The 15,012-nt window shown below is 49.0% G+C and overlaps 1 protein-coding gene across 3 annotated transcripts in view; it reads right to left on the reverse strand.

Moving 5' to 3' along the window:
* Positions 1-13,258, reverse strand: part of MRPS18A (mitochondrial ribosomal protein S18A) — an 18,797-nt gene extending 5,539 nt beyond the window's left edge. For 2 of the 3 annotated variants that reach the window (XM_027523970.1, XM_027523968.1), the window contains exons 1-4: positions 12,763-13,258; positions 5,023-5,054; positions 2,508-2,615; positions 27-150 (exon numbers count right to left, since the gene is read on the reverse strand). In XM_027523970.1, the coding sequence (XP_027379771.1) occupies positions 27-150; positions 2,508-2,615; positions 5,023-5,054; positions 12,763-12,874 (376 nt within the window). In that variant the 5' untranslated portion in view covers positions 12,875-13,258. Of the gene's footprint in view, positions 1-26; positions 151-2,507; positions 2,616-5,022; positions 5,055-6,499; positions 9,604-12,762 lie in introns of those variants that run through there. The other variant, XM_027523969.1, reaches the window with a different exon arrangement.
* Positions 13,259-15,012: the final 1,754 nt, after the last annotated feature.

Raw genomic sequence — 15,012 nt, forward strand, 5'->3', positions numbered from 1 at the left:
GCCCCCTCTGCCCGAGGGCCCTTTACCTGCTCGGTGGGCCATCTTCACACACTCCTCTATCTTGCGGTGCTCTTCCTGGCACAGCCCAGTGATGCTCCGGGGCAGCATGCCCCCATGTGGCCGGATGAACTGACTGAGCAACAGAACATCCTAGTGGAAACGGAAACAGGAGAGGAGGATCGTGTGGATGGGTGCCGGCTGCCAGGGAGCCAGGGCCAAGTGGCCTGCAGGGTAGGCTGTTGTGGCTGGCATTGTAAGGGGCTGACACCACCCTGAGAAGCGACCTGAGACCATTCCCTCCACACAGAGCTCTGCACTCAGGCTCGCTGCCTCCACTGCAACAAGTTCAATCCCAACTTAGCAAGATTTCCTGGCCCCGTTACCAACCCCAAGAGTTCTCAGCTCCTCTATGAGACAGTCTTCCGACAGACCTGGTGAGAGAAGGGGAACTTTTCAAGAAGGTTAACAAGCTATCATGCACCCACAGTATCTCTCCTGGTGATGAAAGTGTGTTATCCTCTTTGGGTGACGTAGGGGGTATGTTATATATTTACACACAGGAGGGAAGACCTGTACCATTTCCGCCCCCAAAGTCTACATATAACAGGCTACACACCACAGCCCAGAAGACATGCAGAGAGCCCCTCCACCTTCTGCCATGCCCTCTGAACGAAGCGCCAGGCAGCAATAAGCTGAGGAGGATGAGGTCAAGTTGTAAAGTTAAATCCCACATCTTCTACGCCCCCTGTCCCCAGATGTGAATGGATTCCTGGGCTTCCTTTGAACCATCAGACTGCTTTGGATGAGTCAAGGAAATAATGATAAACAAAGCCAGCATCCAGAAAGACCAAGTCCACTCCCAACTCTCACAGGATGGCAGGGGTTAAAGAAAAAGTCTCCCACACCACCCCCAGGGGCCTGATATGCCTGTCTCCACAGTCCTGGTCCTCACACGGATTCGCTGCCCTGGCAGGCGCCTCGCTGTATAACTGTAGATTTGCTTTAATCACTGGTCAGCTCCTGGGGGACCCAGGCCCCCAATTCCCACCCCTGTAATCCTCAGAATCTGATGAAAAGAACTTGGACTGGATTATCTGGGGATAATACACGGGGCTCACAGCCCCAGCACTGCCCCCACTGCAGGCTGCCAAGGAGGCTGACAGCTCTCTGCAGCTTAGAGTGGCGCTGTCCTGAGCAGAAAGGGGTGAAAAGGAAAACAACTTCTCCGGCCTTTACCTTGGAGGGGATTGGATTTCTTCTGCTTCATAAACAGAGCCAAGTCCATTTCCTGGAAACGGCTGGTAGGAAGAGTACCCCGCAGTGGTCACGCAGGTGTGGGTTCCCCTCCCCATCCACAGCTGGGATTCTAGGTATGGCCAGGACCCTACAAACTTCCATGTCAAAGAAGCTGAGAGCACTGCCTGTGGCCTGCAAGTTCCCTGTTACTCCAAGTGGCCATCAGCAAAAGGGCGGGGACAGAGTGAAAGAACACCTCCACCCCCGACCCTGGGGTGGCGTGAGGCCAAGGCTCCCAGCCCAGGAGATTAGTTGAGTTGTTCTGTTCAGATCCCATGGGCATGTGGCCTTTCCTGCTCTCACCACCTGACCGGGATCTCTGCCCTTAGTCATCCCATTCCACAGAGGGGTACAGGGACAACGTGCAGGTCAAACTGGCCCAAAGCCTGCATCACCTGAAACCTAAAAATAGGGTGCTTAATGTCACCAGAACTCTGAAGGACAAATATGTATTTCTCCAGGGCTGTGTCCATCCCCCAGGCCTGCCCCATCTCCAGACATGATGCAGAACAGCAGCTGGGACTGGCGGCTCTGCCTGGGTTTCATACCCCAGAGTGCATCCCAGCTCTGCTACTTTCTAGCTGTGTGATCTGAGGCAGGTGCATTAACTTTGCCATGCCTCAAATTGCCTCCTCTGTAAAACAAGGATGAAAGCAGTACCTACTTCACCGGGATATTGTGGAAACAAAGTGAATTATGCCCCTACTGTTGTTTGCCCTCATCATCTCTCCGTGAAACGACAGCTCTAGAAGAGCTACAGCAAACAGGGGTTCCTGTAGCTCCAGTGTGGGAAGAGAGTGAAGTGTCCCCAGATCACAGCGAGGACTCTCAAGACACGCCCTCATTACACAAGGAGGAAAACCAAACCCAGACTCTGATTCTATCCCTTGGGAACACAGCCCTACAAGACTGGGCTCTAGGGCCCTGGTGGTCTGAGCTGCCTGCAACCAGACCAGGAACTGAGTCAGGGACTCTCCACCCTGGCAGCACATTAGAATCACCTGGGGAGCTTTAAAAAATAATGATGGCTGGGCTCCATCCCAGGCCAGCAGAATCATCTAGGCGTGGGGTCTGAGCATTTTTAAAGCTCCCCTGGGACTCATGTATGGCCAGCATTGAGAGCCGCTGGACACAATGCTTCTGTCTTGGTGGCTCCATGAGATGCCTGTTAAGCCCACGGGGAACAGAAGCTCTGAGATGCGCAGACTCACCTCATAGCTATACTTATGCTTCAGGTTCCAGCGGCAGATGGGGCACTGGCCGGAGGGGTTGGGGGGATTTGGACTTTCCTTGGGAGTCCCTGTGATTCGGCCTTCAATCTAGGAGGCAGAGAAAGAGAGCTGATGAGGGGGGAGAGTTGTGTGGAGACCCTGATCCTTGAGGAACCCCCAAAAGCTGGTGAAGCTTCCTCTCTAGGGGTCTCAGGGGAGCAGCTAATGGGCCTCTCTGCCTGAACACAGCTGCTGGACACTGGGTCTCAGGTGGCCACAGAGCTGGGCTTGGTGACCTGTGAGGGTAACAGAAACTGAACTTAATGCTGGTGGCAAGAGAAGAGGTGTGTTGTATCTGCTGAATGCTAGCTTTCCATCCTCAAAAAGACAAAAGCTCCAGAACTTTATGCTTCCTTCTCCCTGCTTTGGGAAAAAGTAATCCATGCACATGGTAAAAAGTTTCAAACTGCACAGGGATGTGGAGTCCAGAGGAAGTCTCACCCCTTATCCCGCATATCGTTCTTAGCAGAAACTGCAGTTTCCAGCTCTAACAGAGGTAAGTCTACACCAGTGGTTCTCAACCAGGCACGATTTGGCCTCCCAGGGGACACCAGACAAGGAAACAATTCTGATGGTCGCCACGGGGGTGGGGTGGGGTGGGGTGGGGTGGGGATGGGTCCCTAGCCCCTAGCAGGGAAGCTGCTAATAAGCATCCTATGACAGACAGGACAGGCCCCCACAGCAGAGAACCAGCCCGGCTAAAACACCAGCAGTGCTGGGCTAAAAAACCTGGTCTAGGCCTACACGAGCAGACAACTGTGTGCATGCCCCTCCTCCCTCTAAAAACACAGAGCAGGGGACACAGTCCCCTGGCTGCCTCCTCTCAGCACTCTGGATGCCACCTTTCACACCCCACTTGGGCCACGTGTGAAGTGACCTCCGCCATGGCTGCTGTGTCCTGTGACACAGCCTTGGAGAGACTAAGCGCAATAAACCAGTGACCTGGGCGTCAGCTCCAATTGCAGGAGGGGGAGGTTAGACAGCCTTGCTGATTGAGGCCACGGATTATGAGAGTGAGGCTGGGCCAGGTCTGAGAGGCTTTGGGAGGGAAGCAACTCTCCCAGGGGAGAAGTGGCAAAAGGCAAAGGAGCTGGCTGCGCAGGGTGCTGTTACTACTGCCTTTCCGGCAATGCCACCCCAGCGATGCCAGAAATGGAGCCAAGAGCTCGGGAAAATGGGCAGATGTATGGAAGGTCTTGGGAGGGGGTCAAAGTGGGCCTGGGCAGGGAGAGCTAACATTTACACACTCCCCACTACAGGCCTGGCTCTATGCTGGTAATGGTCCACATGGATCATCTAACTCCACAGCCTAGTGAGGGCAGATTCATGATCTTATTTTACTGATGAAGAAGTGAGACTCTGGACAATGAGTAATACCCAAAGTCAGCCATGGCACTGCCTCTTCAGGCATGGCTAGGCTCCCTCCCCAAGGGCTCTCATGGGACGACATGCCTCTGAGTTCGTTCCACAAATAGCAAATTCATGCCCCGCAGGAAAAACACTCTGCACACACAGAAATCCAATGAGTTTCTCTCCACCAGCATGGAGTTTACAGGGTGAACACTTGTTTCAGTCTGGGATAAGCGAACTATTCTTAAAGGGATGGGAGTCCCTTGAAAGAACTGCCTTGAGGTCTTAACCTCAAGTACAAAGATTGAGGGGGAGCCTTCTGGGGAAGACCCAAAGAGGGAACCCTAAGGGCTTGTCCTGGGGATAAGAAGGCCTTGGGGAGGGCCGTGCGTGGCTAGCTGCCAGAGGGTTAAATCCCTGGTTGACATGGAAGCCACAGAGGCTTCTGGGAACTCTGTGGAGTGGTTGAGGATTTCTTGGGAGGCACAGAAGGCCATGTGAAAACAACGTTGTCTTTTAGGGATTATAGGATAATCTAGGCCCCATGACTCCCTGAGGAAGGGAGGTGAGATGGGCCCAGTGTGGGTGGGGGTTGGGGGAGGAGTAGAGGGAGTGAAAAGCCGTCTAGCTTTCTCACCACCAGATGAGCTGGGGCGCCAGTTATGAGCCCAGGGCCCAGAAAGTGTCCCCTTCGCCCTGCCTCACTGAAGGCGTAGCTTAGTCATTCTAGGCAGAAAGGAAAGAGACAGATCCAGGCTCCTGGCCCCGGGTCAACTTACTCTCTCTAGCCTTGCCATTGCCTTAGTTTCCCCTCTGGAAAACTGACTCATCGCCACCAAAAAACACAGCAGCAAATACTTCTGAGCCCGTGTCATACAAAAGGCCACTCTAATCAAGTAACAGACGCTTCAGTCCAACACAGCGACTGTTCCTGATTAACCACACTCCCGCACACGGGTTAAAAATAGGGGATGTGGGATTTATGGTCACAGAGGGAGCAGATCCTGAGGTCAGTCCAGTTGGGGCTCCTACCCTCTCTCAGAGGAGCAGCCAGGCAGCTCCAAGTGGTACAGAGATTAGAAGTGGCCAGCTCGACAATACTTACTATAGTCGTCTTCCCTTCTTGGATCTCCACCACTACAGAGATAAAGGGGAAAAATTAGGTCAGCCATTTAATAAGGAGCAGGGAGTTTTAAATAATAGCTCAAACCTTACACACGAAAGAAGATGAAGCGCTCTGTCTGCACCTGCCACGGCCCCCACTCGGAAGTGTGCAGGATTTGCTGCCCAGGGCCAGGCTCTGTGCCCTGCAGGCTGTGCACAGCAGTGCTAAGTCGCTTCAGTCATGTCCGACTCTTTGCAGCCCCATGGACTGTTGCCCACCAGGCTCCTCTGTCCATGGGGATTCTCCAAGCAAGAATACTGGAGTGGGTTGCCATTTCTCCTCCAGGGGACCTTCCCAAAGCAGGGACTGAACCCATGTCTCCTGTGGCTCCTGCACTGCACGCAGATTCTTTACTGCTGAGCCACTGGGGAAGCCCATAACGTAGGGGCTTCTGCAAAGCAGGAGACCCCAATTTGATTCCTGGGTTGGGAAGATCTGCTGGAGAAGGGATAGGCTACCCACTCCAGTATTCTTGGGCTTCCCTGGTGGCTCAGCTGGTAAAGAATCCGCCTGCAATGTGGGAGACCTGGGTTCGATCCCTGGGTTGGGAAGATCCCCCTGGAGAAGGGAAAGGCTACCTACCCACTCTAGCATTCTGACCTGGAGAATTCTATGGACTGTATAGTCCACGGGGTCACAAAGAGTCAGACACGACTGAGTGACTTGCACTCTCACTTCTCCTGCAGGCTGGGTGAGGGGCAAATCCAGATACCCATATCATATCACCTCTCTGAGATTAAGGGTCTTCCCACTGTTTCTGCCTTTCTAAGCCAAGATTTATCTTGGTTCCATCCAAGGTACTTGGCAAGATCTTGCCCTACTGTGGCTAGCAATCATGGCTTAAGAGCTGAGGGGTTGGGGGTGGACAGAGGCCATAAAAAGACCTTCAAAAGTACCCATTGTATGTGTTCTCTCATGAAGAGAAACCAGACAAATGTGGTTCCTGACCTTGACCAGTCTGAATCTAAGATGCAGCACCCAGGGGCCCCACAATGGGTAATAATGAGATCAATTCACTCTGAGAACATCTTGAGAGCCTTGTGTTAAAAACCTGTACAAAGGCAGCTATCTCTCCTCCCTGCAGGGATGCATTTTGTTATCCACACTGGAGAGGGAAGAGTGACAGGAACGATGGGCCTGCAGGTACGGGGTTGGGGTCAGGGCAGAATTTCAAAAAGAGGACTGCAGAGTGATCCTGAGAAGGACTCCCTCAGCTCTTCGCCTATTTAGGAGTGAGGCAGTCAGAAAAGAACTCAAGGGCAAAACAATTTCATTGCATGCATGTCAGGCTGTACTTATGTCCTCTTATTTAACCAGGATGCAGAAAGACAACTTCAACAATATCCTAAGGGAGAACCAAGCTCATAACCCACATTTGGCAAATAAAATCAAACAGAAGGTTCTTGGAGATTCTCACATGGTCGCCCAGCTTCTTCAGAAACAGAGAAGCCGTGGCTTTCAGCACAGGAACTGGCACACTGCAGATGCTCCATAAATGCTAGGGAGCAAAATGCTGGTCGTGATGCCCTTCTAACTGCTAATTACTGTAATAGAAAATGTGAGTGCACACAGCTATAGCTAGGCTGAAAATTGTCTCCCCAAATGCTAAAACCATATTTTAACAGCAGCTTGGCTACCACAATTAGTTCTACTCAGCTCTGGTCAAGGAAAGAAGCAGTACAGATTAGAAAGAACCTAAGGTTAACTTTGTGAATCTAATGAAAGTTACGGACCTCGCCCTAGAAACACGTCCCTCGGTGTATACACAATTAGACATGGATTACAGGAAGCTCGCAGACCCCTGCAGCTATGTACCTAAATGGTAAGACTGGTTTTCCCTCAGTGGTGGCAGGAGGTGATTTTCTAAAGTTTCTAAAATAAACATGTACTTCTTTTGCAATAAAAAATATGCAGTAAAAACAGAGAGGCTAAGGGAAAAAAAGTGAGGCAATTCGAACCCACCCGGAGGCCCACGGCAGCATCTGTGATCACTGAGCTCTGTGACTGACACCAAATTGGACCCAGACTGCCTGGAACTATCCCCCATTCGTTTTCTGGGCATGGCCATTCATAAAGACCCATTACTCCAAACAACCAACCTGAGAGCCCTTCAACTGCGACTCCACACACACAAGGGAGTGACAACTGGCCAGAAAGGCCCCGAGGCTTTCTCCAGAGAACACTACAGTTACTAATCAACTCAAAGACAAACTAAGCTCTCCCTAAGAGAAAATGCGTCACCCCATGCACGGATCTACTTGTTCTCAAGAAGCCAGCCTAAACGGGATGTGGGTGAGACTCAACCTGGTACTCAGTCTGGAGGCCAGCATGTCTGCAGGGGGATGGTCACTGCGCTGCGTCAGCTTACAAGAGCATCGGGGCAGGAGGGCCGAGCCCTAGCCCAGCTGGGCACCCAGGAAACTTTGCAAATCTGCAAAAACCAAGCTGGAAGAGGGACGGAGGGTGACCCAGTCTGAGCAACGGCAGGTGAGGGGGGCAGCACAGGTTTTTATGAATCCCAATAGGAAACAAAAGGAGACCTACTCCGGAATCACTTGAGTCGGCGTGACATCAGTGCCCTGAAGTGAAGCGGACCAACATGTGCTTCCCCTCTCCGTGGAGGCACTTGGGTCCTAACCATGAGGTAAACAAGTCGAGCAAAACACACATCACTCCTGGCAAAGAACCAAACCCTGAAGTCATCCCACTGGCCCCTGGAAGAGAGATCAAAGTCCATGGCAAGCTCCACTATTCATAAGCTCCCCACACAGCAACTCTGAGCCAGTGAATCATCTCACTATAAGTTAGCGGGTAAAACAATAGGCAGATGCTTATCTCATAGAGACGATTTGTCAAACAAGGAGGAATGACTTGAGAACTCATATGGAACTGAGACTGATCAGGGCAGTATCTCAGTGCAGGGGCTGAGGGCCCACTGGAGCCTGAAGCCCTAGTAGATTTCAGGCTTCTCAAAACAGAGATAGGAATCAAAACAGTATTGCTTTTCAGCATGCATACAAAAACATGTCAAAACCAAACAAAACCTGAGATCCATTTTGTCCCTGGCCTCCTCTCCATTCAAGAGAAGTGGGGGTGGTTAAGAAAAGCTGGACTAACAGGAGACCATTAGTCACTGACTGAAAACTTGTTTAGAAAAAGATGGAATTGCCCTTGTGTTCTGAGATCTGGCTGGATTAAGTAAACTAAAGAAGCAGTTTTCTAAACCAAGATTAAGGGCCAAGATCTTACACATCAAATAATCTGTGCCACAGGAGGCAAGGCATTTGCTGAGCAACCGTGGAGTGTACGACTGGGCTCCACCCACTGTGGAGAGCTCCCCCCTAAGAGGAGACACAGGCTTTGCCCTAGAGGAGAAAAGAGAACTAAACCAAGCATGGGAACTTCACTCTAATAAAGTCCATGCCTCATAAAGAGGTCCTTTGAGTACTTTAGTAAATACTCGCCTAGGATGGAGTCCAAGATAACTGAATTGTAAGTCTAGAGCAAACAGCATCACGGTGAGATTGCAGTGAGGCAAAAAGACCTTGATGGCCACACAGACAGACAGAGAGAACTGTGGCGGGATAAAGGCCCACCTGTTTAGTAAAGAAGGAAATGAGGGGAGATGAATGACAAGGGCTGGAGGGAACTGCTGCAGGAAGTGCCCAGAGGACCGACGTCCTTCTTGGAAAGGCTCCATGGAAAGCGAGTCCCAAGCAGAGCACAAAGGGATGGAGTAACTGAATGGCAAGGTGGCTACAGGGCAGCACCAACAATCTTACATAGCATGCTTGGCAAGTGTGGCCATTCACTGCTTTTCTCAAACCCCTTCCTCCCTCAAGTACTGCTCCCTTCTGCTCATCTCTAACTCCCCACAAAAGTTTTCTGATTCTCTCACCACCTACCCTTTCCTTTTCCCTTGGACCTGAGGGAACTTCCCTCTGCACTATCCTTCAAACGAGGAGTCTCACTGCTACACAAAAATCTCTTTCCACTAGCAGGTTACTCTGGACCACGTCTTTTGAATTCTTTAAAGCCCCCAACTTGCTCACTTCTATCTCAAAGCTTTTAGTTACAGGGCTGTCCATCCTGCAAGGCACATCCTTTTCTGAAATGCTAGGTCCTCCAGAAAGCTCCCTTAGCTAACTGGAAAAGAAGAAAAACATTCCCTTCAGCTTTTACTTCTTTCAACACACTCTGCTCTGAGGATCTGCCAGATCATTATTGTTCATTTAGAAAGTCATATGTGTTTATTACTCTTGTTTTAAACGCTTTCCTTCACAAGGGCTCTAAGAGTGACAAGGCAGGAACAAGGTCTTATCTCTGCTAGGTCTCACGGTGTCAATCATGAAATCAACTCCAGCAAGTTAACTGATAACTTTTAGGGAAGGAGGGAGCCGCCGGGAAGCCCTGCCGTGGAGTCCCAAGGTGGTGTCACTGGTGGAGAGGGAAGATTGCTGGCCCTACTCTGACTCCAGCACTTACTAGCTGTGTGATGCTGGGCACAGCTACTGAACACCTCTGGACCAGATTTCTTCATTTGTAAAAATGCCAGAAATATCCAGCTTTAAAGGTTGTTGAGAAGACTGAAAAGTGTATGTGGAAAACCTAGCAGAGTGCTTGCAGCAAGCACTTAGTAAACCACTATTTCCATTTTTTGCCTTCCCTTAAGTCTTGCTTCTTCCATAATCATCTTTTTTGGTTCTGTATGTCCTTCTGGTCAAAGATCAGACCAGGCTTTCTCAACAGCAGCAGGACTGGTATTTCAGGCCAGGCGGTTCTTTGTTGTGGGGGGCTGTCCTGTGCACAGGAAGATGCTTAGCAGCACCCCTGGCTTCTACCACCACACATCAGGAGCACCAGCTGTGACGACCAAAAATGTCTCTGGACATTGCCAAGTGTTCCTGAGAGAACAAACTGCCCTTGACTGAGAATCACTGCTTCATGCAGAGAGCTTCTACAGGCAGGAGCAGTAGTGCTGAGTGCCCAAGAACTCTGACTAAAATTAGAGTACTATCGTATCAGAAAAGTAGAAATGCTTGAATGTCTTCAGCAAGACGCCAGCTCCCTCTCTGTGACTTTAAATTCTATGTATACAATCAGTTCAGTTCAGTCGCTCAGTAGTGTCCAACTCTTTGCGACCCCATGAATTGCAGCACTCCAGGCCTCCCTGCCCATCACCAACTCCCGGAGTTTACCCAAACTCATGTCCATCGAGTTGGTGATGCCATCCAGCCATCTCATCCTCTGTCGTCCCCTTCTCCTCCTGCCCCCAATCCCTCCCAGCATCAGGGTCTTTTCCAAATGTATACAATATTATTCCTAAAATATACCAGCCAGGACCAGTCAAAATTAGCTATATGTGTAATTCTTTTAGCTTTACACATAATGGATAGAATATCAAGAGAAAGTTGTTGGTGTTGTTTTTAATTTAAAGGCTTTGGAGATAGGTGGTTCTCAAGAAAAGTATAAGCTAAGCTAATGCCTTCAAGTAAGATCACATCAATTCAATTATTTGGCTTTTAGGTCTGACAGTAACACAGAGAAGCTACCAGGTATTCATGGTGAGGAAGACTTGAAATATTCATCTCATCATATAGCCATCTCTCCAACTGAAAAATTCAAATCTCAAATATTCCTTTGTTAAAAAGACAAAACTATTCCTTTTGCTTATCCTCTGGGAACATGGCAAAGAACTGTTTTCAACTTTTAATTTAGAAATGGATATGTGCATTGTAGTTGTTAATGTTTGACACTTGGTAGATGTCATCAAAAATGTTACAGGCATGGAATTCCCTGGTGGCCCAGTGTTTAGGCCTCTGTGCTTTCACTGCAAAGAATCCAAGTTTGATCCCTGGTTGGGGAACTAAGATCCCACAAGCCAAGTGGAGTGGCCAAAAAAAAAAAAAAAAAGCTATGTGCATATGCCTATTTTACAGCATAGGAACACATGAAACAACTTTCCAAGTCCTTTTTACCGTCAGCGTGATCTCTTTGGCGTCTTTCTTTATCAATGCATTAGTTCATCTAACGATAAGGAGGCAGTACCTGGATTTTGTTTTTCTTTCTAGCAAATGTTCCATCTTCCCTTCATAGCTAAATTCTTCAAACACCTATTTCTATTTCTTCATTAATTATCTCTTTAATTTTCCCAAACTGGGTTCCTTATCTGCCATTCTACTGAAAACTTACAAAAGACTTTTTCTGAGACAAATCCAATGCTCCCCTTCTTAGGCTTTTTTTTTTTTTTGGACTTTTATTCTTCCCCTGGTAAAATAATCACCATTTTTCCCTGGATATATCTCAGCTTTAGTTAAAGGATATGCTACTCCAGATCTTAAACACACACACACACACACACACACACACACACACACACACAAAACCACTTCTTTGCACATCACTTATCCTTTCCTGCTTCCAGCAGTGCACAAAGGAAGGTTATGTACTGAAAAGAACTTTCCATTTTCCGCCAGATTCCGTCCTTTTATGAGCCTATTAAAGACACACCCCCTTCAGGAAAACTTCCAATTCAGTTTGCTGTTTCCAGTAACCAAATCTCTCTGAACATATGCTTAGTCGCTAAGTCATGTCCATCTCTTTTAGGATCCCGTGGACTGTACCCACCAGGCTCCTCTGTGCATAGGATTTTCCAAGCAAGAATACTGGAGCGGGTTGCTATTTCCTTCTCCAGGGAATCTTCCCAGACCCGGGGATCAAACCCGTGTCTCCTGCATTTCAGGATTCTTTACCCGCTGAGCCATCGAGGAAGCCCCAAATACCTAATACCTAAATTGTATTCATTGGAGAGTATTGAATCATCTCATTAGAACCTAACTTCTCAGGAACCCCTTGACAGTTTGAAGTATAGCACTTCGCCTTCAGTAAGCTCTCAGTTCAATGTCAGGCTGCCTTTCCAGACTAAATGAAAAGCAAAACCACCATCCAGGATATGCCTGTTTCAGCTGTTCAATGGCTTTTCTACATTGCCTTCCACCTCTTAGACTAAGGGTTAGGGCAGTGAAAGCTGCCATCAGATTACAGCATTTCAGATGAGAAACTGGAAAAGGAGGCCCAGAGGAGGGTATCCAGCTGACCTTCCTTGATAGCGCAATAATTCTTTAGTGAAGGAGGCGGCGGTTCGAAGAATATGGAATAGAGAATTAACATCCAGTGCCTGTGTGCGTAGGCGCTAAGTCGCTTCAGTCGTGTCCGACTCTTTGTGACCCTATGGACTGTAGCCTGCCAGGCTCCTCTGGCCATAGGATTCTCCAGGCAAGAGTACTGAATTGTCATACCTGCTTCCAGGGGATCTTCCCGATGCAGGGATCGAACCCATGTCTCTTATGTCTCTTGCATTGCCAGGCCCTTAACAAAAAACTTTTCTGAACCCTAGAACAAGTTTCTATTCTGCTTCTAAATAAGCAAGGCTTTCTCTCCGATCTTCACCCCCCTCGCCCCACTCCCCGCCACCACCCATGAGGACACTCACGATGGGTGAGAGATCAAGGAAATAGCATCAGGGTTCCGAAGAAAACTGCTAGCATTCCCGGAGCTCAAACATCTCCGACGTTTCAGAATCGCGCTAAGGAAAGGGAGGGAGGGACGCATGGGGGCAGAAAGAAGCAGCCTTCGTTTCTTCTCTTCAACCCTAGGAGGTCACCAGGACCCAGCACTCACCTTCCCTGAACCCGCGGGCTGGTGGCCTAGCCCAGCTGGTCACGGTCGGGCCTGTCAACAGCCCTCTGAGAAACCGTCCACAGCCGGACACCAGCACATTGAGGGCCGCCATCTTGAAAACTATCGCTGACCTCTTGTGCACTTCCGCTTCCGGAATGGGGCGCGCGCGCAGCCGCAGTAGTGGGCAGGAAGAGTCAGTCTTGTGAGCGTCTAGCTCCGTCACTCTTGTCAGTTACTTCGATTTCCTCACCTCTCCAGCTCTGAGCAAAGCAGAGTTAATGTGTGAAGCCTGTGCTTCATTTTGAGAGGCTGGGGAGGTTTTTAGCTCCTGTCTGCCAGTCCTCGAAGTCTCCAGGGTCGCTTTCGTTCCCTGGCGGACTTCTGTAAAATTACATGCACTATCTTTATTTCTTTAAAACTTTTTCTTTACAAGTGAGATGTGGATTTTCAGCTTCTTGAGGCTGCGCCTAAGTCTGTACCATAGAAGTTGAAATGGTTAGGACAATGATTCTGGAACATCAGGTATCCCACAGATCTAGGATAGAATACTCGCGCCCCAACCGCACCCTACCCCCGCCCCAGGGTCCCCAAGCTGCGCTCCCCTCACCAAGAGGTCTTTCATTCTGGTAACTTGACGCTGACCTTTTGCCCCAAATCCTGAAAGATGATGCTGTGAAAGTGCTGCACTCAATATGCCAGCAAATTTGGAAAACTCAGCAGTGGCCACAGGACTGGAAAAGGTAAGTTTTCATTCCAATCCCAAAGAAAGGCAATGCCAAAGAATGCTCAAACTACCGCACAATTGCAGTCATCTCACACGCAAGTAACGTAATGCTTGAAATTCTCCAAGCCACGCTTCAGCAGTACGTGAACCATGAACTTCCAGATGTTCAAGCTGGTTTTAGAAAAGGCAGAGGAACCAGAGATCAAATTGCCAACACCCACTGGATCATCAAAAAAGCAAGAGAGTTCCAGAAAAACATCTATTTCTGCTTTATTGACTATGCCAAAGCCTTTAACTGTGTGGATCACAATAAACTGGAAAATTCTGAAGGAGATGGGAATACCAGACCACCTGACCTGCCTCTTGAGAAACCTGTACACAGGTCAGGAAGCAACAGTTCAAACTGGACATGGAACAACAGACTGGTTCCAAATAGGAAAAGGAGTACGTCAAGGCTGTATATTGTCACCCTGCTTATTTAACTTATATGCAGAGTACATCATGAGAAATGCTGGGCTGGAAGAAGCACAAGCTGGAATCAAGATTGCCGGGAGAAATATCAATAACCTCAGATATGCAGATGACACCACCCTTAGGGCAGAAAGTGAAGAAGAACTAGAGAGCCTCTTGATGAAAGTGAAAGAGGAGAGTGAAAAAGTTGGCCTAAAGCTCAACATTCAGAAAACTAAAATCATGGCATCCGGTCCCATCACTTCATGGCAAATAGATGGGGAAACAGTGGAAACAGTGGCTGACTTTATTTTTCTGGGCTCCAAAATCACTGCAGATGGTGACTGCAGCCATGAAATTAAGAGACGCTTACTCCTTGGAAGGAAAGTTATGACCAATCTAGATAGCATATTGAAAAGCAGAGACATTACTTTGCCAACAAAGGTCTGTCTAGTCAAGGCTATGGTTTTTCCAGTGGTCATGTATGGATGTGAGAGTTGGACTGTGAAGAAAACTGAGTGCTAAAGAGTTGATGCTTTTGAACTGTGGTGTTGGAGAAGACTCTTGAGAGTCCCTTGGACTGCAAGGAGATCCAACCAGTCCATTCTAAAGGAGATCAGCCCTGGGTGTTCTTTGGAAGGAATGATGCTAAAGCTGAAACTCCAGTATTTTGGCCACCTCATGCAAAGAGTTGACTCATTGGAAAAGACTCTGATGCTGGGAGGGATTGGGGGCAGGAAGAGAAGGGCACGACAGAGGATGAGATGGCTGGATGGCATCACTGACTCGATGGACATGAGTCTGAGTGAACTCCGGGAGTTGGTGATAGACAGGGAGGCCTGGCGTGCTGTGATTCATGGGGTCGCAAAGAGTTGGACACGACTGAGCGACTGAACTGAACTGACAGAGTTTGGTGGTGTATATGTCTAGGTGTTCTAGCCAGGGCAGGAAGTCCTCAGCTGTCCTGGTAGCTTCTACTTTCCTTCTGTACAGATGACCTTGAACCATTCCTGCTTGTACCACACCCCGTGTTTCTTTACGAGTCCCCAACTTCTGGGGATCAACTGGGACCAAGG

This window comes from Bos indicus x Bos taurus, chromosome 23 (assembly GCF_003369695.1).
Source record: "Bos indicus x Bos taurus breed Angus x Brahman F1 hybrid chromosome 23, Bos_hybrid_MaternalHap_v2.0, whole genome shotgun sequence".
Taxonomy (NCBI): Eukaryota; Metazoa; Chordata; class Mammalia; order Artiodactyla; family Bovidae; genus Bos; species Bos indicus x Bos taurus.